The sequence below is a fragment of the Accipiter gentilis genome, chromosome 19 (genome assembly GCF_929443795.1).
Source record: "Accipiter gentilis chromosome 19, bAccGen1.1, whole genome shotgun sequence".
NCBI classification, from domain to species: domain Eukaryota; kingdom Metazoa; phylum Chordata; class Aves; order Accipitriformes; family Accipitridae; genus Astur; species Astur gentilis.
Window position 1 is genome coordinate 3809381 of NC_064898.1, and position 25948 is coordinate 3835328.

Here is a 25948-nt window from a genome sequence, read left to right on the forward strand (position 1 = left end):
AAAGATGGAAACAGAAAAAGAATCCTAAAATTCATTTGTATTGGTAATTTCCATCAGTTATTAGTTAATGGGTAATTTAAGAACTCCATACCTGTTTCAAAACTTCTATTAATACTAAAGAAAAAATAAAATCAATAGCCAGATCTCTTCTCTCCATTAAATAGTCCCTCTGCTGTTCATCACTGCAAAATCAAACCAGGAAACATAATATTTAGGAGATATGTTGTAATTCATATTATATGCCTTCTTCAAATACAGAAATACAGATAACAGGAGATTGTGTTCTACTTTTTCAACTGCAGTCCAGCATTTCAGAAAGTAATGCACTGGTATGCTTTTAAAATCTGAGGTAAATAGACTAAATCTAACTTGTTACTTTCACCTTCTTTCAAATGTTTACATGTCACTCTCCATTTCCTCGCTCTTTTTTTCCAGTTTAAGATCAACACAAAGCTTTTTCAAGAAAAACAAACACAACAAAACCAAGGAAACTTTTGGATTCTATATTCTAACAAATGGATTTAATTTCAGTTTCCTTGCTGAAGGCACCATTTAGACAGTTCTCAATTACACTTTGGAGGCAAACTTAATAAATTATTTTGTGCTATTAAATTAATATTTAGACTTGTGACGGATTTTGAAAAAATGCCTTAAAAGTACCAATGGAGAATTCATAACCAAACTACATTCCCTTTTAAAAACTGTTCCAGTGTTATTTTTTAACTTTGGCATCACTTATCAAACTTTTGAATGCATTCCTTGTGCAGAACAACATAGAGGAATAAATGTCTGAAGTGAGTAGCTTGCAATATAAATACAAAACATATCCATTTGAATCACCTGATCACAGTTTCAAAGTGAAAAGATAACGTGAAATATAAAATACTTTTTGTAAAACTAAGTGTTAAAGGAACAGTTCTGCAGTCCGTTTGAAGCAATTACCACTGATTTTGGTGAGATTTTTGCATAAATTCAGCACAATTCTTACACACATTAAGAGCTTTAGTGATTTCAGTTGTACTTATGTGCTTATATTAAAACATGCATTTAAGAGTTCTGCTTGATCAGTGATGAAATCATTTATTTGCATTTTGGTTTTCTTGGTTTCGCATTAACTGGAGAAAGGACTAGTTATACGTTCTTTCCGTAACATTATAAATTGACAGAGTGGCCTTGGTTCACTGCTAAGCTGACTTCCAACTAGATTTTGGGTGGAGTTCCTGAAGACACCTCTTTATGAGCAGGTGGTCCTGTAACAAGTCGAGAGAAAGAGGCACTTCAAGGCAAGGATTCATCTCATCCAAAAGCAGACATCTAACTGATGAATCATGCCTTCATATTGCCTACTTCTACTGACATAAAGAGCCTGGAAGATTCTGATTTGGGTTCATGTCTACGTTGAAATCTAAAACTAGATCCTACCCCGCCATTCCAGCAACTATTTCCTTCAGTAGTCACTGAATTATAATGTAATCCTAATGTGAAGAATTGCCTATGCATTTCCAAACACCAGGCCTGCCAGTGTTGATTCTCCTGCTGCTTCATTAAAGTGTGTAAATGTAGTACCAAAGTATTCAGAAAAACGGTAAGTTTGAAGAATACACCTCTATCAAACTGTCAGACCTCAATATAAACCAAGACCAATCTGTTGCCTTACCACTGAAGAACTACTGATATCATAAGAGATCAATATAATTCTTTTGGGGTCTTTATTCTTGTTTGCTCGTTTCTTTTAAGAGCTAAGTGAATGTTATCACTAAAGCTCTTTGACTGATTCACAGGTTTTTGGACTGAGAATAGGTGTATGTGCAATTACTATGACTAAGCAGAACGCTGTATAAAAAATATCCTTCCAAGTGTCACAGAGTTATTGCCTGCTCGCATGAGTAAAGAAGACAGACACGGTTTATACAAACCACTATTTAAATGACATTACAGCATCCAAAACAGCACTAAGGAACAGTGTTTGAACAATCAGGAGCATCATTTTAAAGACACAATTATTCCATCCATCTAGAAGCTGAGAGAAGAGATCCAGGAACAAGCAGAAAAAGAGGAGAACAACTTCCAAGCAACTGTAACCTCATAAAAGCTGACAGGTGAAATACAACACATTTTACCTTAGAATCTGTCAAAAATGTACGTATGCATATTCAAAATCATACCTTTTGGATTTAGTGCTTGTTCTTGGTCTGTACTCATGAGATTCATCTTCTATGCCATTCTGTCTTTTATACCAGTCAAACAAAGTGCGCAGGATAGAGGGTAGGCAATATTCTGAAAGTGAGCTCATTGAGCTTATTACCTATGGGGAAAATACAACAAATCAATGAATCAACTGGTGTTCCAAGTTTCCCCTCCTCCTTAAAAAAAAAAGTACTAATTCAGTGGTTAGACATGTTCTTTCTTGTTTTCATCTCATTTTTGAGACCCATGGTACAAGCAGTGACTTAATATTCTGCATTTCCCGTTGAAACATAAGCAGAAATACAATAATGGGCTGTATGGCAATAGTGCCTTTCCATTGATGACACTAAAATGCATTAAAATTGTGTATCGCATCTTACAACTATCTAGTGCCAGAAAACTATCTAGTTCTTCAAGGGTTTTTTTTGGTGTTTTTTTAAAAAAATTATTTTATTTGTTACACAATGTTGGTTTGAGTTTGAGCAGATTAAAAGGCAAGAAAAAATGATGAATCAGAGGTACTGTCTTCATGGGTTGCATCTGACTGCTGGAAGCTCCTCCTGAAACTCAGAATACGTTGAGAAACCCCATAAGCTCTGCAATAATCTTAACCAACTGAATGTGCAGATGCATCCATCTTGCTATTAGGCTGATACACCTGATAATTTAGACTTCTCTTTTATATGTAGGAAAATATTCACAGTTTCCTGTGTCTTTGTGAGACATAAAATAAGTGAAACATAGTTTAGAATCATTCCTTAAAAGTTCCTCATTAAACAGCTCTAGCAGCATACTGGAAAAGAGGTTTACTGCTCTATCAGTATTAACTGTGTCACCAATTACAGACAAGTTACTGAATATGTTACTGCTGAACTATGACTTAAACTTGCTATTACAGGAAGCCATACAGCTGCAAAACATGAGAAGATCAAAAGCTAGGGTGAAAAAACTCATTATTATACAAGAGGATTATATGTGTATTGCAACTGAATGGTCACAGCTACAGCATTTGTGTACATTCTAAGAAAATAGAAAACAACTATTTTAAACAGGAATAAACTACTGATCTGGAGATTTGTGATCACCTCAAGATCATGCAGGGCTTCATCCTGCGAAGCCCTCAGTAGCAGGAGTGAAGTGCTGAAGTACGTACTTCATGTGAAGTACGCTGCTTATGTCATTAACTCTGTCAGGTTTATCCACCTGCTTAAATTTAAACCAGCACATTTCAGTGCTTGTGGAACAGCAACGCTTTAATGTCTCGTATAAGATCAAGCTGTGACTAAGACAAGAGCAAAACTGGGAGACCGAGCACCTTACATACAATTCCTAAAGCCTTAATGAGAACTTTAGTGGATGACAGTTAGTTTAGATCAATAACTCTGATCAATTTTGCAGTTTTTCAGCCTCAGAATTTCACTAATTCACAGTGATGATGCGGTCTAAAGTTAATGAGACACTTTGAGGATCAAGTATTACTGTGCGGATATTATGGCCTAAAATGAAACATGGAGCATTAGAAAGCTATAACAACTACCCTTGTAAAAATAAAAGTTTCTATAAAAGTACTGTTTTAGGAAAGCTTTCAATCTAGTGTTTCCAATTTATTTTATTGCCTGCAATATGAAACAACTTGCTGTGGAAGATGGCATGAAGGCACTGCTTGCAGCAGTGACAGGAGGCCTTTAATGAAGAATTACTACAGCGGCCCAGCGTCAATTACACCAAAGCCTTCAAGCGTAATATTTCAGATAAATACTTAAAAGACATGAATCACCTAGCGTCACTGCAAACTATTCACCACAAACTCAGAACGCTTGGGCATCTCAATCGCATCTCTATTGTCTTCCAAAAGTTTTTCTGAAGCTGGCGTAACACCAGTTGTTATGAGATGCAGCGAAAAAGGGTTTGCTGGGGAAGACTAGAATAGAATCACAGAATAGTTTGGGTTGGAAGGGACCTTTAAAGGTCACCTAGTCCAACCCCCCTGCAATGAGCAGGGACATCTTCAACTAGATCAGGTTGCTCAGAGCCCCGTCCAGCCTGGCCTTGAACGTTTCCAGGGATGGGGCATCTGCCACCCCTCTGGGCAACCTGCGCCAGTGTTTCACCACCCTCATCCTAAAAAATTCTTCCTTATGTCTTGCCTGAATCTACCCTCTTTTAGTTTAAAACCATCACCCCTTGTCATATCGCTACAGGCCCTACTAAAAAGTCTGTCCACAGATAGACCTAAATATCTCTTAAATGATCACAGTGTTTAACTGTAAATGAAAAGTTGTTTCAATTAGGTCTTCCTGCACGTTCGGTGACAAATTTATCAATGCTGTTCTCTAAACCCCAACTACGCAATTTCACTCACTGCAAAAAGTCAAAGTGATTCCTGTTCAATCTCCTCAAGCCGTACTTTCTCCGCTGAATTTACAGTGTGTGTCTTTAGCAGGGATAAAAGGTCAATATAGCTTTTTTTTAAATCTTTCTGTCATTGCACTTTTAAGACAGGAAGGAAGGGTGGACTGGGCAAAGACCTGGCTCTCAGGGAACAGGAAGGGAGGGAAGTCTAGCCAACGCGTTGGTTACTCAACCCTTTTATTTACTGGAAGTAAGTCCAGGAGTGAGATGAATTCTAGCTCTGTGCTGCTCCTGAAAGGGAGTGCACAGATGTACAAATACATCCTTGTTGGACAAATGATCATGTTCTTCCATCATAAATGAACTACCTACTGTATAGCTTAAGGATAAGAAAGCTGCACAAGTAGAGAGCTGTTTAAAACTTGTGTTCACAGAGCATTAAATACACTTTATGTAAATGCTTAATATTTATTTTGGACTAATATGTAAGAGTAAATTTAATGAAATTCTGCCCAGATAGTTTGCTACAATTTTTACACTTTCATAAAAGTCTTGCTATATTGTCAAAATACAAATATAAGAAATGTTTCCTCTAACAGCTGATAGATACCGATTACTTGTTTTATTTCACACATGGATTTCTATGTGCTTTAACAGCAAATAAATTCAAAACCGCATTCGGTTTCCAACAGTATCATTCATTTCTTGGCTCTGCATTTTTTTCATATACCATATATGTCAGTATGTATGTTAAAAATGCATTTGACTGCCATTTTAATAATGCAGAATCGCAGTACTTCATTTTTGCATAGTGTTGGGGTTTTTTTTGTAAATCTATTATTTGAATAGTGTCTGCATATTCTGCCTTCAAATTGTTGTGTAGATTCTAAGTAATGGACATTAGGAGTGAGATTTTACACCTTTTATGAATGCTACTGAAAGCAGAATTTGACATTGTCTTAGCTATATTTAGGATACCCATAGCCATGCAATAATGTCTTCTCTTCATTCAATGTTTTCTCCCCACTTCATGCATGTCTATAACAAAGCCCCATAACTACAAACAATACAGACTGAAGGAAAATAACACCTGCAATGAAATCCTTGCTCCCTGAAATCAACAGCAAAACTCTCATGGACCACAGTAAGACTGGGATTTCATACGCAACATATGAAATTAAGGAGATAAAGTTAACAATTCCTATTCCAAATACTCTAGACTGGGGCAGGAGGAAGGTAGAGAGATGAACTGCCCTAACCTCTAATCGAAGCAGCTACATGCCCTAATTCTGTTGGACCCTTTGAGACAAAACATTTTTTTTCTGCTAATGATAGATTTCTAGACAAGTCAACTCTAAGTGAAAAATCTGTAAAATTAAACATTAGGAGCAAGTAGTGCAGTTGTGTTTGTGTAGATCTTTCATTCACATCTTTGTTCTAAGCATTTTTTTGGACAGTGCTATGAAGTTAAGTCTCCCTGGGAACAGTTAAAACTGGTAATTATTAAGTTGGACTTACTAGTTTTCATCTATGGCCTTGGTTTTGTGAGTAAAAAAACCAGGATTTTTTTATACCATAATTTTGTAGTTGGGTAATTTCACCTAGCTTGCTTATACATTAGCAATGTTTATAGCTATTTTACTGCCAGGATGACAGTTTACATGAAAACCCATTTATTTCTATGTGCAGCAAATTCAGTCCTGAACATGTTACCTTTAATTTTTCCTTCAGATTTACTTCTTCACACACTGCTTGAACTGAAACCTCTGATCAGGAGCCAAGGGTTGTTCTATAATCCCATCACCACCATTTCTTACACTTCCTCTACCATGTGCCCTTCTGCTGGTGAAGAAGGACAATGTGTAAAATCCAGGGAAAGGGAAAACACAAAAGGGGCCACCTGCAGTGCTACTGCAATGATGATGGTACCATTATTCACTTACTACATCTAATAAATAAAATATTGGATGAGAATAATTATCAGCATGTCATTTACCACGTTTAGGCTATTATGAAAATGGGACACTTAATCATTAGTCTTAGTGTCTTCTTTATTTATATTTTGCACATTTTTTATTATTATTCACTTTTATTTTCCTTCTTTTAGCTTGACCTATTTGTTCTTTCCTTCTTTTAAAAGTATATAAAACATTAAATGTTTTTGCTTCCAATCTCTATTCTCCAACCAAGTGCACTTCTAAGAAGAGTGTAGTATAATTAAAAAGAGCACAATTTTTTGTGCAGCTTATGCTCAAACTCCTGCAACAGGCACCTCATATAGACAGTTTCATATGAAAACTAAGCCTTGCTGTTAAGTTTTCACTACCATGGCCAAAACATTACATTCATTTCGTATCTTCATATGGAAAAATGTCTGCAGGTTGGTCCAAGATTCCACAGTGCCCTTTTTCTGCCTCCAGTGTTGTCAGTTCATGGAACATTTATGTACCATGGTAAGAACAGAAGATACTTTAGTAGGGGCTGAGAAAAGACTAATAAAAATGTTCCCTTGGGTGAGGATAAGCTTCTTGGATAATTATGATTTTTTTTCACCCTAGCTTTTGATCTTTTCATGTACTGCAACTTTATGGTTTCCTGTAATAGGAAGTTTAAGTCATAGTTCAGTAGTACAATGTTTAATAACATTTCTGTAACTGGGGACACAGAGCATGCTAATGCTAAAGCAGTAGTGCTCTTTGCCAATAGGCAACTCGAGTTGTCTAATCACGAACTTTTAAAGACATTTAAAAACAGATGAGAAAAAGGACATAATTTCCTGTATATATTTTCTGTATATACATGCGCACCTAAAAAGGAAAATACGGTCACTGTAAGGAATCCAGTTTGTTAGGCTAATGGTGAGATATTCTACAAGTCAGGATAAGTAAGATTACTTCATCCATTGCTCAAGATACTATTATGAGTTTGAGGAGGGTGATGCAACTGGCAGCCAGACAATACTGTCTGCCTAACAGGAGGCACTGACACTACACCCATACGGGGAGAAACAGCTCTGCCCGCGCACCGTCAGGCCCCTAGATGCTGGATCCATCACCACCATCACAACGAGCATTCCTAAAATGGTGCTTGAGAATGGGCAGTTACTGTAAAGGGGGTTTTTTGGGTGGTTTTTTTCCACCTATGAAGCTGACCTGCAAAAGGCAAATTTTAAATCAGGACATGCCTTACTTTTGCTGCTTTTTAATTTACAGTTAGAAGATGCAGCTCAGATATTTTAAAGTGACTAGTGACCTGGTCACTTCAGCATCACCTATCAATTTCATTCAAATTGAACAGAGATAATTTTGATAAAGTAAAAAAAAGAAAATTAGGTTCCTTTGACAGTGTGTCACTTTTGATGCCTTAAAAATGAAAGTCAAAATTATTAGACACCCCTCAAAAATGTTTGTTCATGGGGATTCTCCCTCTTTTCCTCCTTCATTTCTGTAGTAAAAATGTCAGGAATGTCATGTGTGGCCTCTTCTGGTTCTGCAAGATGATTTTCTGTGTTCCAGGAACAAACACCAAAGTTCTCCACAACTTACCTGAACGGGAGAAGCAAGGGATTATCAACCTGGTCTTTCTTCATCACACAGACCCTTTAAATATTTGAATGAACTTAAAAAATAAAACTTAAATGGTTTGACTTAAAAGCACACACCCTCTTGCTTGGATTTTAGTATCATGTGGAATCATGATCTTCAGAGTTTTCCAGGTAGACCACACCTTTATTTTTAATATCAGCAAAATTATCCATACTTTTGTGACAACTTTATAATACTGACATGTTATCATTTGCAAAACAGCTTTATAATACTGCGAGGTCCTGACCTAATCTACAGAGTGAAACATGCCAAGTAAAGAAAGACTTTTTGCTCTGTCTTCCTGCCTCTACTCTAGCTGAGTTCTTTCAATCTCTACTGTGTATTACAAAGTTTTGAATGAAAATCTAACTACAATTTAGCCAAAGCAAAATGACTTTGGTAAGTAGGAACCATGTTCTTGAAAACAGGCTCATCAGGCAGGTTCAGGTCCTATCTCCCACTCACAGGTGTACATCAATCCCAGGAGCACTAGAACATCTCAAAATGATTGTGATGTTCAAGCAGAAAACAATGTGAAACCTGAAAAGGGAAACATTCCCAACAGCTCAGGCTGAGGCAGACAGGTAGTCTGAGAATTTCAATCTGAACAGTTTGTTTGGAAAATTTCAAGGTTTTCTGACGGGACACATAAGGCAATCTCAGCTCTATACTTTTCTATCAACTCTACACATAGGTAGGACTCTAGATATGCAGTTAGAAATATATACAAGTGGTGCATATAAGAAAATTTGCCTTTGGTTTTTTGTCTGTATTTGGTTTCCTCACGCCCAGCATTCAGAGTAAATTCCTACAGTAGGAAATACACAGTTTTCACTCTAGGAAGCATTCGCTGTTCTCATTAATTGATCTTGACTTACTTGTTCAATTTTCTGTCTACTTACCAGTAACTAGGAGAAGCATGAGTCTTCTAGTTCTTCCTTGTAAAGGGCTACAATTTGCTTAACCATGAATATTTAATCAAATCATGGCCACCCATTATGTGTTTGTTTAATACACTGCAGGAACAGTATCACAACGTTTGCATATGGGTGGCTTAATTTGTTTTTCTTTCCCATTTATGTGTGACACTCTTCCCACAGGAAGGAAAAAAAAATACATAAAATTAAGGTCAGAATACCACAAAAAATTTCATTAGGCAGCTAGGGAGTACTCACAAAGCAGCCTCCTTTAGCCTACAGTGGCTGGCTCCCCTGCAGGGTCTCTCTGTGGTCAGGGAGGTGGGCAAGGAGCTCCCCAGTGCAACGCAGAAGTCCTACTGTTCAGCTCCTGCTCTGAACAGCCCTTCAAGCAGGCTACCTCTCCCCAAAAAGCAGCTACAGAACAAGCTAGAGAGCATCACTTTGTCAAGCTAAAATTATGAAGCGAGCCTTTGTGAATGCCAGTGGGGTCTCACAAGGCATCTTTGCTTCTGGTGCAATGTATCCAACGTCCCAGAAAACACAGTTTAACATCTGTTAAATTCATTTGAGGTTCTGAAGTCGTACTCATGCCTATCTCCTCTCCCAAAGTTAAGTTAATCAATACGGTACCTGCAGCTTATGGCATTAGCCACAGTTACTTTCAGAGTTGTTGCTGGCGCTGCTGCTTCTGCTTTACCTTTCTGTCCTGTATTTCTGGCACCACTGGCAGCACAGTGGTGCGGGCAGCCATGGAGTTGGCAGCAACGGCAACAGCAATAGCAGCTGAGGCAGGAACGGTGGAGCAGCAGATTATCCTTCCTCTTTGTTGGGACAGAGTTTTGGCATCCTTTATGCAACTTAAACTCTTTAGCACCTATCTTTCTTTATTTCAAATAGTTTACTAATGTAGGAATTTTTTCTAGATGCTTTTTTTTTTTTTAAGAAAGACTGCTGACAAAAATTTATTTTCTTATACCATCATTAAAAAGTGTGTATATTGCTGTTGGTTTTATTTTTATACTTGTCCCATTTCCCTTACATAATAAATGTATTAATCTAATGCCAGATATAAATTTAATTTTATTAATTACAATTTTATTGTTTTAGTAAATGAAATCTAGTTAATTATATAAATTCTATTTTAGCTTTTAATGATTTTTCCCTGCCAATCTTTTTTCTCTAATAATTATTTACCTTGTCATACATAGACATTTATCCTGACAACTGAATTTATGGTTAATTTTAAATACAGCAGGTTGGCTCAGCCTACGTGAGGTGCAGCATACTCGTAAGTCATGCTGGGTCACAGCTACAGAGACAAAATAGACTGATGAGACTGACGGCAATGACAATGATTCTAAAGGCCCTCATATTAACTGTAAGAAAAAACCCATAGAAGAAAGACTGGGGACCATGTGCGTGTTTCAAAAACCAGATATTCTGAAAAGATACAGTTTGCTTTAAAACCTCCATCAGGGGAAACAGCCAGGAAACAATATGTGTGCCTAATACACTGTAAAAAGTAAAAAGTTCTATGGCAAAAAACTACGGAGCTTGAAAACAGTGGAAGAATCCTCCTAATTTAAACCCAAGAATGGTTAGGCAAAGCACTCATCATTCTATGAAAGTACATTGAGAGACACTGCTTTTGCAGTATGCAATGATAGTACAAGGACACTAAACTGCCTTCCAAGTGTTTGTCTTACAGCCTGAGAAATGGAAATAATATAATTTTAAGTGTCTTACTTGATCAAACTGGGGGTCTTCTCCTCGTTGCAGAGATTTGGTCAGTGGCTTCTCCTAAAAGAAAATATATTAAATATGTATTACTTAAGATGAATACTATGATACATTCTATAAACTCTAATATTATTTTTCTGTTAAGATTTTTACTCATATAATTTGCCTCCTGATTGGTTTCACGCTGGAGATACTGTTTGTTTCATATGCAAAGCTGACCTCTGCATACATATGACCTAATAGTGACCGAGGGTCTTTCGTGTCCTTAGTGTCCTTCCAAGAAAGAGAAGGATTAACCGTTTATTACACCCAAGTTCCTTGGTGCTCACACTGATGATAAATTCTTCCAAAATCCTAAAAAGCACCTGGTATTTCCTCTAATACGTAAGCAAGGAGCTCTATTTAGCTACATGAGGTACCTTCTTGTTATAATACTACCAGGCAACACAAACATGTCCATAGCTACAGTGCATCATGCAGTGCATACTGAAAGAAAGGTGATTTTAGAAGAATCAAATACCATAAGAGTTCATTTTTAAGGAAGATCATTGTGGAAAAAATGGCTATATTACTCAAAAAAAAAAAAAAAAAAGGATTTTCAGAATGGAAGCAAATTTTCACAACACATTCTCAAAGTACTGGGAAGGCCAAGGAGAACTGCCCAACTCAAAGAGTCCCCAAGTGTGAACATCCATTCACCTTTATGGCTTCTTTCCCAAGCAGGCTCAACTACTGATGCCTGTAGAAGTACATAGTCCAGTATTCTAGATATACGCAACAGTATACAAAACATGAATCTCCTAAACCACAATGAAAATAAACAAGGCATGAAGGCAGATGACAGTCTGAGAAACATGTCACCATCACAATTCTGCACTGAATTGTACCACTGTTGCTGGTGTCTGAAATGTGCCAGCGCCTTATTCTTCTGTAAATCATGCATCTTTCTTCTCCTACAGCTGCAAGATCGGGGCTCTCCCACCAGCTCAGCATGAGATTTTCTGTTCGGCTTTCAGCAAACTATTACACTCATCAGCATCTGTTAATGTATCAGGCAAAATACCGTCACTGCCAGGGGATGTGAGATGCAAAACAAAGAAATTTGTAAAGCTGCTGAGATAATGGAATGGAGAGACTTGAGGCGCTCCAAAGATTTCTATTATTTAATGTTTCTCTCTGGAGAAAACATTGCCCAGTATCATCTGCTGACTGATTTTGAAATTAATTATGCTGATCCACTCGTAACGCCAGCTGGCAAGGAGGCTGGCTGCAGGGTGACCACAGTATCCCCTGACTACCTACCAAATAGAAAAATCAACAAATGTTTTCTACTGGGTCACTGATTTATCCAGGACAGTCATCAATACTTTTCATTGTTATCTCTGATGACTAAAGTGACTCCTCCAGGTTACATTAAGGGCACAACAACTCTTAATTGGAGCTTTATGACAGATTATTGGTAATGAACAGACACAGTAAAACCTTGTAGCTCAGAAGCAGACACCACCCCACCCACAGTTCTCCTCCTCGATCAGTAACTTGGTGCTACCCTACCTAGTTGTGTCTCATGGGAGGACGATACTTCTTTTGTCTGTTGCAGCACACTGAAAAGGACAGCAGATAATCTTTCAAAAGTAGCGTTCAACTTACTTGAAAGGAAAAAGATTGTTAAGTTTTCATGGGTCCTGGGCAAACCAATGTACTAGTGCGGTTTAGAAAAAAACACAACACACAATCTTTTTTTTTTTTTAAATTAAATTTCTGATTCTGTTACAGATGACTTGTGTTACCACAGAGAAGTTTCTTAAGGTTTGTTTCAATTAAAAGGGCTTCGGCATGCAGAAGGTTTGTGTTCCTGTGCCCGACACTTCAATGCTTGGCTTTCAGAGTAGTATCTAAAATCCTGCAGAAATGCACACAGTGTTTCAGGCAGAAATGAGGTATGGGATTCCTTGTCACATGCTTATCTGTAAGGTGGACACAATTCAATGAGACAGAACATGCTCTGGGAACCCAGGTTCTGGAACGGCGATCCTGAAAACGTCCTAATCACCTGCTGCCTATCTCTGGAAGCACACACGCCTCACAAATACTTCAGTTTCTGGTGATGACATTCGCCAGGGGCTGCGCTTCCGAGCTAGTGAAGATCCCTCCATTTGGTCAAGGCAATACAACTCATCTCTTGCCCTCTTACAGGCAACTAGAGCAGGGCTTCCCAAACCGTGGTACATGCGCCTAAAGAAACCACTCACAGGCCAGGCAACAGACTTGGTTGCAGCAGAAGGCAGCCCTGGGATGGAGACCAGCCAAGGACACCTACCGAAAGCCCAGAAGGGTTCTGCTGCCGTAACTTCTCAGTGTCTCCAGCCTAGGGCTTTAACCGAGGCCTTTTTCCTCCCTTTCTCCCATCCTGCACCTACTGCTGCTCCTGCCGCTTCCCCTCTCCTCGCGCTTTTGCCAGGCAGCAGCTGGTGCTGCAGCTGTCTCTCCTCTTCTCCGTCCCCCCCTTCGGGTTGCTGCTGTTCCCGATTTTTCCTCGACTCCTTCCCGGCACGGTGCTGCCGCTGACCCTGCCTGCAGCGACAGCAGCCACGGCTCGGCCCGGCGGGACTCGAGCTGACCCCGCGACGCCGAGCGCTGGCAGCCCGTGTCAGAGCGACTCACCCTACCCCTGCAGTGAATGGCAATAACCACAGAAAATTTTACTGGGGGCTTGGAGATTTGAGAAAACTCAAAGTACGAGTTATTACTGTTTACTTTACTACTAATGATGAGTACTGAATAGATAATGAACTGACTAAAGATGGAAGGGCCAGATACAAGTATGTTTTTTGGTGTCTACGAGCTCCTAAAATATAAAAGGATGACCGCGTACGCGATGGGGGTAACAACTGACGACAACGTGTCAGGAAGACCCTGCTGAGTAAACTCAAAGACACCTCAACTACATGCAGGTGCTTCAAGCGTCCTTTGAAAACAGCGTTTTTTCTTAATGCGATAGATAATTTCTTCTCATCTACTGTAAGCAACTTGCCTATTCTATACCACTTAGTTCTAATATCCTTACAAATCTTACCATTTCATTTCATGCAGTATTTTCAACATCACTGCCATGGCAGCTACTATATAAAATATATTTATACTCATGGCAGACATTTCCATTATATACCAAAGGTTCAGGACCAGCAAAGGCAAGGTTAAAACATATATTAAAGTGAAACTGCCTCTGCGTATTAGATTCCATAGCAATCTATTTACCCTGGAGATACACTTATTGAATAGTTTTTAAAAAAAATCTGAAAAATGTTTTCCAGCCTCAAGGCACTATTTTATTTTTATTTATTTTCTTGCCCACCCAATTCAGAAATGGCAAAGAGGCCCTTTTATATTATGAGTTGACTCTGTTTGAGTCTCTGTAGCTATAATACATTCTACAGAAATGTCTTCCAAATCTTGGATGAATAGGTAGGCTGAATTTGGAGCCAAAGCCTACAACCACAAAATATGAATAAAGAAAGTTTTGATTAATCTGAAAGAGCCCATAGCTTTCTGGGCTATAAAAAACATCAGAAAATTTCAGAAGAATGGACTCTCAATAATAACATTTCCATTTTTAATCACTAAGTTAAACATCCTTATTTCTTGTTTGAAGTGCTGCCTTCAATTGTATACTCTGTATTTGTTCAGCCTGGAAACTCCCATGATATGAATTCACATTAGAGATAAGCAGTAAAGATCAGCAAAGACAATTTTGCATTTAATACTTGAAACTATTGTTTTTCAATAAAACTGCCTAAACTTTTGCATCGCCAATGCTTACAAAACAAACTCACCTAAGAATTAATTTCCTTCCTCCGCCTCATTGCTGTTGTGAAAACTTTCATAGAAAAACAGAGTATGTTGAATATGCAATAGCAGATATATATTTTATCACATTTGCACTCATCAACTAAATACAGTATTTATAATTTATCTAAAAAATAATGTATCAGTCAAACCTTCTATTCACATAGGCACACTAAAACATTTCTGCCAAGACTGTTGGCTACTTTTAATGGTTAATATATTAATGCTTTTTCAGGGCTGCTACACAAATATAATTGGGTAAATTTACACAGGAATAGCTCTTCTCGACCACCTGTCACAGAACTGAGTCTTTGGGGAAACATGAAAACAAAAGGATGTTGTAGTGCCTACAAAAGGATGTTGAAGTGATGAGCTTCACTATATCCCCATGTTATAAAGCTCTATAATGCCCCTTAAAGTAATTTCTAACCTCAGCAGCCATTAGGCACATTATTCCTACTGAACTATGATGGGGTACTCTATTACTGACTGAGATAAACCCCATCTTTTTATAAGAGGATGGAGGATGAAAAGATATTTTGATACAAATCATAACTCTTGCACTGCATGCTAGAAAGCAGCCACACATACTCTACTGAGTGGTCTGCTGGGATGGAAGAGTTACCAAAAAGAAACAGCAGAAGAATGGACCTTTTCATATAAAATGGAGTAGACATAGACCGCATTCAACTACTACAGCTACAATATATATAAAATGCATGGAAGTGCAATCTTAGGAGAACCAAAAAATCCCCAAGTGTAACTCTTTCCTGCTTACGCTGCATCATCACATAAGCCCCCGCCCCTGCCAATTGAACATCTTCGTCTTACGTTCTTTTCAGCAGTAAAGGGAAGTGGTGTTTTGCGGGAAGAGGTCTGCTCCAAAAATAACCGGGCCAAACATCCTAAATTTTTAATTTTGCCATTGGTTATTTTGTCCATACAAGGATCGGAAAACATGTCACTGTCAATCTTGTGCTCACCTGGTGCGTGAACCATTTTCACCTAGGAGAAAATGCCACAATGCCAATTTGCTTCTGAAGGCTGGGCATGGGAAATTTTATCCCCCAAATGCAGCTGACCTACCAGCCAGTCGCCTCTGAAAGGGAGTTGGTCGGTCTGGTCCCTGCCTCTATTTCAGCTGGGTGCTTCTACCTCCCCCCTCCCTCCCAGAATGGATCTATGCTGATCCTGCAATGAGCAGGTTCATGCAGCTGAACTTGCAAGTATTTACTTCTGGTCTGCCCTCTCAAAAATGGATAGAACAGTCTAAGGTCCCATAAAAAAAGCTCTTGTACTGAAAATAGTTCTGAACTTCTTGGGAAATAATTTTCATCTCTTATTTACCTTTCTACGATTTGAGAATTCCCCTCACCACCCCAGGAAGCCTAGTTAATTTATACCCAAGCAATTAAGAGAGCCAAGCTTTTTGACTCAAAAGCACAATCTGTTTACTCCGATAGTCTCCCAAATGTCTCCCACCTGGAACTTCTATGAAACAGGTAATTAGTGTCCTGTTTTCACAACTGTTCTTTGCAAGTCAGCAGGTCCTCATGCATAAAAATATAAATTGCCTGTTCAGTGGATGACAACAGAATCTTTGATTTCTCTTGTTGCTCTGCCCAGCATCAATTAGCTGCTAGATACCTCTTTTAAGAGGCTGTGTCAGTGACCATGGTACGCAGACAGTAAAATAAACAGAAAAGGGGATTTCCTTTATCAACCTTTGAAATTCTAAGCATACACCAAAAGGAAATTTCAAAGGCAAACATAATAAAAAAGATAGGGCAATATAGCTTTAACACCACAACTCTGTGTAAGACAGAACTAGACTCCAAAAATGTTAACAAAAAATCTGATTAACTTCACGTAACTTTTGAAAATTAAGTAAAAAAGCAATGTTAATTGTACATGGTATTTCATATGGAGGGGAAAAAAAAAGCATATTTCAAGTGGCTATGAAATATATGTAAAAATATTCTACATCTCCCATAAATTTTTAATTTAGCAAGCTCAGGTCAAAAACCTACTTGCCATTACAGTTATTGCATAAAAACAATGAAAGGTGCATGTTTAGAAGACAGGCTCAGTACTACTCAGTCTATTCTTTCTTCATGCAATTGTTCTTTTCTTTGTAACAGCTCTTCTGTTTTGTTCATGTGGAAAAGGATGTGCCCAATGCTGCTGTACTGCTGAATACAAAACTGTGTAACAAAACACCAGTTCAGCTTCAAATACAGGTTTTCCCACTGACTCTCGCCTCTTTGGCATCCACATCATGTACTGTTCTGCCTCAGTGATAGCTTATGTCATCACGTCAGGTATTACAGGCTAATTTTTGCCTGATTATCACATTCTCTGCAAAAGGCATCTTTTACCTATGCTTTCTAGTAACAAAACTAAAATGTGGACACTCAGAAAATTTGGTCATGAGAATGTTTAATCTGGAGTAAGTGATGTATCAGAAAAAATGGCCAAACAAGCCAAAGAAACAGCAAATTAATTTTCAGTACTAATACTAAACAGAAGTGGAGTAAATTCCAAACAGACTGAAGAGAGAAGCAAACCCACTGAATTAGAAATTGCTTTCCAAGCTATTAGATGCACAGTGCAAAAATTAGCACTGCAACTCTCCCAAAATAACATGGAACTTAAGAAAAAACCTCACAGAAAACAAATATGAAAGTTTGCTTTCTTTGACTTACCTTGAGCAAACAACTCAAGAACTCTGACATTCTTACTCGATCAGTAAAAACATTCCCAGACATGCCCTCAACTTGGTGTTGATAATAAATGGTCACAAACTTCAAACAAAGGTTAAGTGCTGTTACAGATATACGGGTAGCTGCAACCCCCCGCCAACAGAAAACCTACTGCTCTCAGCATTTGTGAGGTGCTGTCTAGTAAGTAGGAAGTAAACCAATTCCTTTTAGTAAAGTATTTTAAGCCCAAATAAGCCGATGGCTACCAGTGGACCAGCTGCAAAAGAAATATTTTAAATACATGCTTTTGTAAAATCTGGAAAGTTGAAAAGAGTACTCAGGATGACTTTACTGAAATTTGAGCTAGACTCTAGCACAAGCAAGAAAGGAAATTCTATTGGCTGTTTATTTTCAGAGTTTTGTGTTAACAGGAAAGCCTTTTTAAAATTGTAACTTAATGAACACACCAAAATCCTGTCTGAATACATGCAAGTTTTAAGGTCTGTGCTAGTATCATAATACTTTCCTTGGCCTTCCCTGCTTTTAATTACCCCAGTACTACAGTGTACAGAAGAAGAGGTGAATTTTACAACCTATAAGTTTGATAAATTTAAAAAGGGCATCTAGAAACTAAGTGTGGACACTTACAGTTGACACCATAATTCCTTCACAGACGTGTGTCAGTAGACTGACTGATTCCGACTTAAAAACTTCCAATGTAAGAAGATAAAATTTTGTTAATTGGAACCTAATTTGCTGGGGCAGAGAATATATTAAGTATTTAGTGACATCCTTACTTATGATGAAAATTCACGAAGGACCATGATGTACAGCTTGGGGAAGGCCTATAAAGTTAATATAATGGATTAACTAAGACAGTGCTAATTGAATTTCAGGTACAGGATTGAGTTTATTACTAGTCCCAAGTCCAGTATTAATGAAATGAGAAAGGCCTGTTATAGGAAGCAGCAGTAATAAACTGTTGTGGAGTTGGAACACAACACGGCTATCACATTGCAAAGCCTGACTGCAGCAAGACACAAAAAAAGAGGGTTTTTTTGGTTATATGATGCATTTTCTTCAAGGTGAGCAAGATATATAGGATTTACTTCTCAAAAACTATTGAAGTAAATACAGATTTCTTCTTCTGTTGTTTGTGCTGAGATCCATTACAATGCATTTTCATACAAATTGTTTCTCCATGATAGGAACAAGAACATGCTCAAAATACAGACACCCAGAGCAAGCTATACTCCATAAAAACACTATTTCCACCTTACTCTCAACATGAAGCCAGGAAGAAGGCTTTCTGGAGTCATACTCTAATAATTAATGATACTTTGTATAAGGCTTCCGTCAAGAGTGGGGTCGTGAGATGCAGTATGAGAGTCCAAGATCTTTCATCTAAGAGCCTGTGCGACTGGAATAAACACGATGCTCTGAAAAAGCATTCGATACAGTGATTTGTATGTAACTTATTTTTAGCGTTCTAAGAACAACAGACTGTGGAGATACGGACTCTCACATCCACGTTAAGACCTTTGCGTGAAACTGCTATGCAAAGCCCTGTTTCAGCTGTTTACCAAGGTGGTTCAGCTAGACACTCTTCATCAGCCAATACATGTATTTAAAAAAAACCCAAACAAATTCAGAGGTATGCATATAATAATCACTTCTATGAAGAGAAGGATTTTGTGACAGCAGGCTTCTGTGAAATAGAAACACTGAAAGATCCAGTGGTAAATTAGATTGAGGAGACAAAGTCACTAGTCGAGCGTGCAACTTGAAGAGCACTGTTCCCTCCTTTCTGTCCCTGACATTACTTCTGAGAGCTGGCGAGGAGGGTCAGAGGATGCTCTTCCCTGACCTTGATGTACCCTGCTCATCTGGTTACAGCTTTCTTTCCTGAACAGAGAAGTTAACTGACACTTCAACCCTATATGCAGAGTTTTACACCAACTGATTTGTTGTTTCTTCTGTGCAAGGAGGACACGGGAGACAAATGCAGGCAGCTTTTTTTCTCCAGAGAATGAGGGATGCGCAGCTTCCCTCTCGAGCTCACCAGGTTCTCCGAGTTATTGCGAGAGCACTGTCCTCGCCTTCAGGCAAACTCCTGCCCATGGCGAGAGCAATGCTATGAGGATTTAGGGGACCTCCGTCTTCCAAGCAGTGGATGAGGTCCCTCCTTTTAGGATATTTACAGGGAACTGGTAAAATGCTATAAAACCAGGAAGGTCGGGAAGGGTGGGCAGGTTTCCCACATTTGCGAGCCTTGGGAATGAAAATACAGGATTAGCACCAGACCTCTGATAAAAGGTACAGCAGAGTAAAATGCAGAACGCCTGTCTGGATGCAGACATCCAGAATACCCATGACCAGGCAGGACAGATATCCTACCAGCTACCCAGTACTGAGGCACGGCTGTACGAGAGGGAGACACTTGCAGTTGTTTCTGATACAGAACTGCCCGTGATCCCACACTTTCCCCGATATCTTCATCTCCATGGGAAGCTCTAAGCAGGACGTGCTTCAGTTACGGCGGGGAGAGCTGCTGAAGTGCTTACGTGGCTTTGCTGGTGTCGGGACTCGGCAGGGCTGGCCGCAGCGGCTGAGGGTCCCCGTAAGAAAGCGGACATCTCTGTGGGGTGGGCCAAGGCCTAGCAGGGCTCTGGGGAGCTGGAGACCAGTCCTGCTGTGGTGCTGGTGGTGATGGGTCGGCAGGGACGGACAGACGGACTGCCCTGGGGGCTGTGGGCAGGGTGGGCAAGGCTCTGCCGAGGCCATTAAAGCTTATTAGTGTCCTCAGGGCCCTGACCGCTGGTTACCCATTCAGAGTAATGTGACCTAATTTCATCAAAGCTGTAGGAAGGCCTTATCAGCTGATTTGAATAAATTTAGAGTTGTAATTGCAGGGTTGCTCCAGGCACAGCTGAGAGCTCTGCAAACAGGAACCATATTTCTCTTAAGCTTAAAAAAGCCAGAGGGGGTAATAAACAACAGATACTGACCTCAGTAACGGTCTGATGTGCCGCAGCCACTGCTGCTTTAACGTCAGGTAGCTACTTACTGTCATCAGCTATGCATCTGTTTTCATAGAACAGATCAATAGATGAGGAAAGGTATATTTTGTAAGTGAACTTGAGAAATTCTGATGATGGTCAGTAGTTTTCTTTAAAATTCCTTTATTTTGGGCTTTCTTGGCTATGTGTTTATCTCAAAGGTTATAACTGTAGGATAACAGACATGTCCCCAGGTGACTTGATCTGAGCCTTTTCCTCCTGATTACTGGTACTGATCTGACAGATTTCAGGGAGGATACCAGGATGCCCTTCCAGAGCTAATGTTAGCCTTCACTGCTCTTTTGCTGCAAGTACGATGGCCAAAAAAGCCTTAGCTTCCACCTGTACTGCATGCCCGGCCAAGGAAACAAGACCTTATTGGGTGGATTTCCAAATTGGGAAGGTGGCTACGTGAAGTATTTAAGTTTTTCTCATATTTGTCATGCTACCAGATATGCAGAGTCAAATATGGCATAACTCAAGCTGTCTGATGTGTAAATGTTATCACCGTTTAACCCCAGCCAGCAATTAAGTATCACGTAGCTGCTCACTCACTTCCCCCTCACCCAGTGGGTTGGGGGAGAGAATCAGAAGGAAAAAGGTAAAACTCGTGGGTTGAGATAAGAACAGTTAAATAGAACATAAAGGAAGAAACTAATAATGATAATAATAACAATAATAAAATTACAGTAATAATAAAAGGATTGGAATATACAAAACAACCAGTGCAATTGCTCACCACTCACTGACCAATGTCCAGTTAGTTCCCGAGCAGTGAGCTGCTCCCCCCCCTCAGCCAACTCCCCCCAGTTAATATACTGGGCATGACGTCACATGGTATGGAATGTCCCTTTGGCCAGTTTAGGTCAGCTGTCCTGGCTGTGTCCCCTCCCAACTTCTTGTGCCCCTCCAGCCTTCTTGCTGGCTGCACATGAGAAGCTGAAAAATCCTTGACTTTAGACTAAACATTACTTAGCAACAACTGAAAAGATCAGTGTTATCAACATTCTTCTCATACTGAATCCAAAACATAACACTATACCAGCTACTAGAAAGAAAATTAACTCTACCCCAGCCGAAACCAGGACAACTGTACCATGCCAGACTCAGGCCCAGAAAAGAGCACATAAATTTAAATTTTAGAACAGAGCAATCCTGATGAAACAGTACCTCACTGACTTCAAACATGACTCTGAAAGCATGCAAAGAATGAAGCTGTTGCAAAAATATGGAAAGATATCTCTTTAATTAATTGCTACTTATCTGGCAAGAACGCTACCAAAGCATACACTTGATTTTCTTTCTGTCCTTCATGATGACAGACCAGTGATAAGACTGGCCTGAGATGACTGTAGTATGACTTTCATTTTCTGGATAGTGGTAATAACCAATATCCTTAAATGACACAAAAATGTGATTAGGGACATGTGGTAGGTTCTCTGCTGTATTTGCAGGCGTCCGCCAACACGTGACATAGTGTGACAGCCTCGGTGACCTTGGATCGAATCTACCTTCCAACATTAAATCCTCTTAGTGATTTGAACCATCGTATGCGCCATTGACTATCCTCCAACTATCTCCATGCAGTAGTGAGGCTCAGGCACAGTGGAGAGTTTTGCTACCAGAATGAGCTCTGAAGCCTCAAACAGCATTCTGCCCACACGCCCAGCTATGCAATCCGAGATCGCTGAGAAAGCTCCCGTTGACATTGCCTGGCTCTGAAATGTATGAGTGTTTCTACGGACCTGTTTGTAGCTGCAAATGCCTGTGCCAATGGCTATGAAAAATGTGTCCTTTTCCTTCCCGCTTGCTAAAATGGCATGAACTTTTCCCCTCAATCTCATATGGAAGCTGAATTTCTGACCCACGCTGCATCTTGTCTCTATCCTGCGCTCGCCATCATTATTTCTGAAACCCCACATTTGACTCTAACTCTTTTTCCAACTGTGTCTTTCACACTCTTCCCCTCAACTCCTGTGTTTCAGTCCTACGATATGTCCCCCTGAACTACACAGGAGATACCGCATCCTTGGCCACTGCTTCAATCACACAAACCTTTCTAGGTCTTTCAGGAAGATAACTATCCTGAGGTTCAAGATTAGCCACCCGGGAAGGACTACTGCTCTATACTGTTTAGTGCTTGGCTTCTGCTACAGGTTTCAGCCTGAGATATATGTACCGAGATAACTAGAGGGGGATATTATTTCTGAGGCGATGAGTGGAAGGGGAAGTGAAGGCTCTTTATGCCATCAGAATTGTCTTTGGTATATTTGATGGTCTCAATCTTCAGTATAGAAGCTTGATTGTTCCTACAGTTTTCTGCCTTCACATCCTTTGAGTACATGAGTAGAGCTTGCTTATTTCATGGATGGTATCTCCCAGGCTTACCTGCCTCTCTCTCTGCTGGGGGAAAGAACAAGCTGATCTGGCCCAGCTTGGGCTTCATTATCACTGGCAGAGCTGGGTTTTGTGGACTGGACTGTACTTGGAGCGCCAGTGAAGTTCCAACAGAAGCTGATTAGTGAAGGAGGGAAGAGTGATGACTGAGGCCACTGTTCTGCTTAACTGATTTCTTGAAACAGAGAAGTTAGCTGCTGGAAAGTCTGAGTAAAAAGAAACAGAACCAAGGGGACAATCCACACAGAAATCAACTAACTTCTTAGATATGGCTAGGAGTTGAATAAAATAATGAGATCAACTGTTAGTCTAAAAAATGGACCTGGGATCCAGTCAATGACCTGCAGGAGAGAAACTCCGCTGAGCTGTTGTTTGCTGGGAGCACTAGGGGATGGGCGTTCTCCTGAGCAGAATGACTGTCCTCGTCCTCCGGACTGTCCTATGACTGACAGACAGATCTGCCCATTAAACAAGCCACTGAATGCATCCACTGTAACCCATCTGTAGGGCTCCATGCAATAAGAGAATAGTATATTCAGGTTACATAGCAAGTAGTTAAAGATGGTGTGGGGATGGTTTCACTTTCTTATGAACAGGTGAGAGGACAGTCCTCAGCACGGTATAATAAAGTGAGGCAGAATTTCATAAAGAAGCGTCTTAAGTACTTCAGAGACAATTACAGAAAGAATAGGTAATTATTCTTAATGTCCTACACATCATTTGTGACAATTGGATCTAAAAGAACTAATCTACTAATATTTATTTAAATCATTTAAATACTAAATAAGAATACAGTAGAAATAAAGAGTTATGATACGTTAGATACAGAGTTATGATATTATGAACTATGAGCTCCTTAGGGTTGGGATGGACTGCCCACATGCTTTACAGAATTTTGCCTACCACAAACACTACTGGAATAAAAGAATTATATTAATGATGAGTGACATAATCCTTGAGTCACGTAGAGGTGAACAGGGACAGATGACAATGGGAATCTGGCATGTTTGTAGCATTTATAGACGAAGATCCTAGGGAGGATACTTTTTATTGGGAAAAAAGAACAGCATTTTCAATATATACTTGCATAAAGTTATTCAGACAAAGCTGTCTCCTTTTCAATTTATCTGGGCATATACATACTGAGGGGATAGTTAGAACAGAGCAAGGCAGTATGCCTTTCCTCTTTTCCATGAAATTAGTTGTTCCTTATAGTAACTCCTGTCTCTGCACTGTCAATAAACAGGGATCCAAAGTCCCTGTGTATGCCAAACTATTCATGTGGAGGTTCAAATATAAAAAATGTGCAATGCTAATGTGTCTCATTATAGATGACAACAAAGGAGTCATTCCTCATGTGATGCAGCTGAATTTTATTCCATGTAAAACAGAAAATTCTACATTACAACTGTGGGATAAAACTGCTTGGTATTATTATAGACTACATAAATCTTTCTAGTCACCACAGCCCAGTCCTCAGAAACCAAAAAACCTTCTACTTCCTTTTCTTCCAAGTCTGTCCTTAGGATATTTCTTCTCTTGCCTAGCGAAAGTGAAGCCTAGATTAAAGCTAGTTGGACAGCAGTGCAACTATACATGTTGGTTGGTCGGTCTTTGCAAAAACAAACTTGCATTATTCTTGCCCTTTCGATCTTCCTAACCACCTGCTTGGCTGTTATCACCAGCCCTGTTTTGAAATAGGTCTATATTTTAATGTCTTTGAGCTTCTAATGAAATGGAAGTAATAAATACACAAGTATCAGCCACATCACTGCTTTCAGGTTTTTTCCAATAGCAAGATATAACCTACCTAATAAAAGGAGAAAGTTACAGGCAGACTACATGAATATGCTTATAGTCCTAATCCTATAATAAGTAAATTCTGTTCTTGAGTTCCGTATTCAGCACAGTAAAAGAAGATGCTTGCAGGAGAAAAGCATAATGAAAGTTTACCAACAGCTAAATTAACCATTAACCACTGTCAACGCGTGTAGCTCACTATGTTTTATCAATGTCTACAGCTGTGTGTAAGTACTGCTAAAAGCCGTATTTAAAGATTAGCCTGATCAGTATGCACAGGATGAATTATTACCCTATGTGATAATCAACAGTCCTAAAAAGGAAACTACTTTATGGGTTTTTCCCTTACGGTGTTAAGATTCGTAAACGCATTTTATCATTTGAACTGGCAAAAATATTTCCCTGGCTTCCTCATTCTAGCTTCATTTTAAGGTCACTGCTGCTTGAAAAAAAATCAGCAGTAATAAAATATCAAATTGTGTTTGCAAGTGAAGCAAGGCAGAGAAGATTTACAATATAAATTGATAAAAATTAAATATGAATGCAATCAGCTGTGAAAAAAGGTCTGCAGGAAAAATTCTTAATATTTGCTATAAAGGAGAACAATTATGGACAGAAAAGAAGCAGGAAATTATTAAGGGTTTATCAAGAAGAAATTATTTACATTTCATTTGTGTGAATTTAATTTTATAAACTGGAAAATCCCTTTTAATTAATTCTGCCGTCAAATACCTTTAATTTGGATTAATATAACTTGACAATCTGGGTACAGTAGTTTAATCATTAAAAATTAGCCACATAATTGTGAACTTAATGTAATTATTGAAATGTTTGTTAATTTTCAGAGACACTAAAAAGCTGAAAAAATTGACCTGAAATTCCAAATAAAATATTCTTCAGACAAAGTAAAAAAAAACCACCAAAACCCCACAGCTGGAAACAAAAGGTTTCCATTCTAACTCGTTAAAGACTTAGCAGTGGATTGTCAACATTAGATTCATGCCTATAAAACATATTAACTGGGGAGTGCGTTTTTTATGATGATCACTGCCAGATCCACTAACCAAAATGTCAAATCATACTCTACTGACAGCCAAGGCAGCAGGAGGAGTAGGTGACATTGTCCTGTGCTTTCTCTGCCACTGGAATCTTGCTACCCCAGCTGAGATTTCATGGGGCTGCAGGAGCGGGGGCGGTGCTGTGCCCTTCACTGCTGCCCTAAAAAACAGCAAAAAATTTTTGTGCCTTGCTAGTATCTGCAACTGATGGCGGGACACAAACCTGGTTTTCCACTATAGTTGTTGGAACACTGTGATTCACAGTTGGGCTCTGTGTACATCACAAAAAAAAGAAATGGATAT

The 25948-nt window shown here is 39.1% G+C and overlaps 1 protein-coding gene across 4 annotated transcripts in view; it reads right to left on the bottom strand.

The window, feature by feature from the left end:
* Window positions 1–25948, bottom strand: part of FRY (FRY microtubule binding protein) — a 252456-nt gene that overhangs the window by 114067 nt on the left and 112441 nt on the right. For all 4 annotated transcript variants that reach the window (XM_049822900.1, XM_049822901.1, XM_049822899.1 and 1 more), the window contains 3 exons: window positions 10790–10843; window positions 2166–2305; window positions 92–182 (listed from right to left, as the gene is read on the bottom strand). In XM_049822900.1, coding sequence (XP_049678857.1) covers window positions 92–182; window positions 2166–2305; window positions 10790–10843 — 285 coding nt within the window. The remainder of the gene's footprint in view (window positions 1–91; window positions 183–2165; window positions 2306–10789; window positions 10844–25948) is intronic.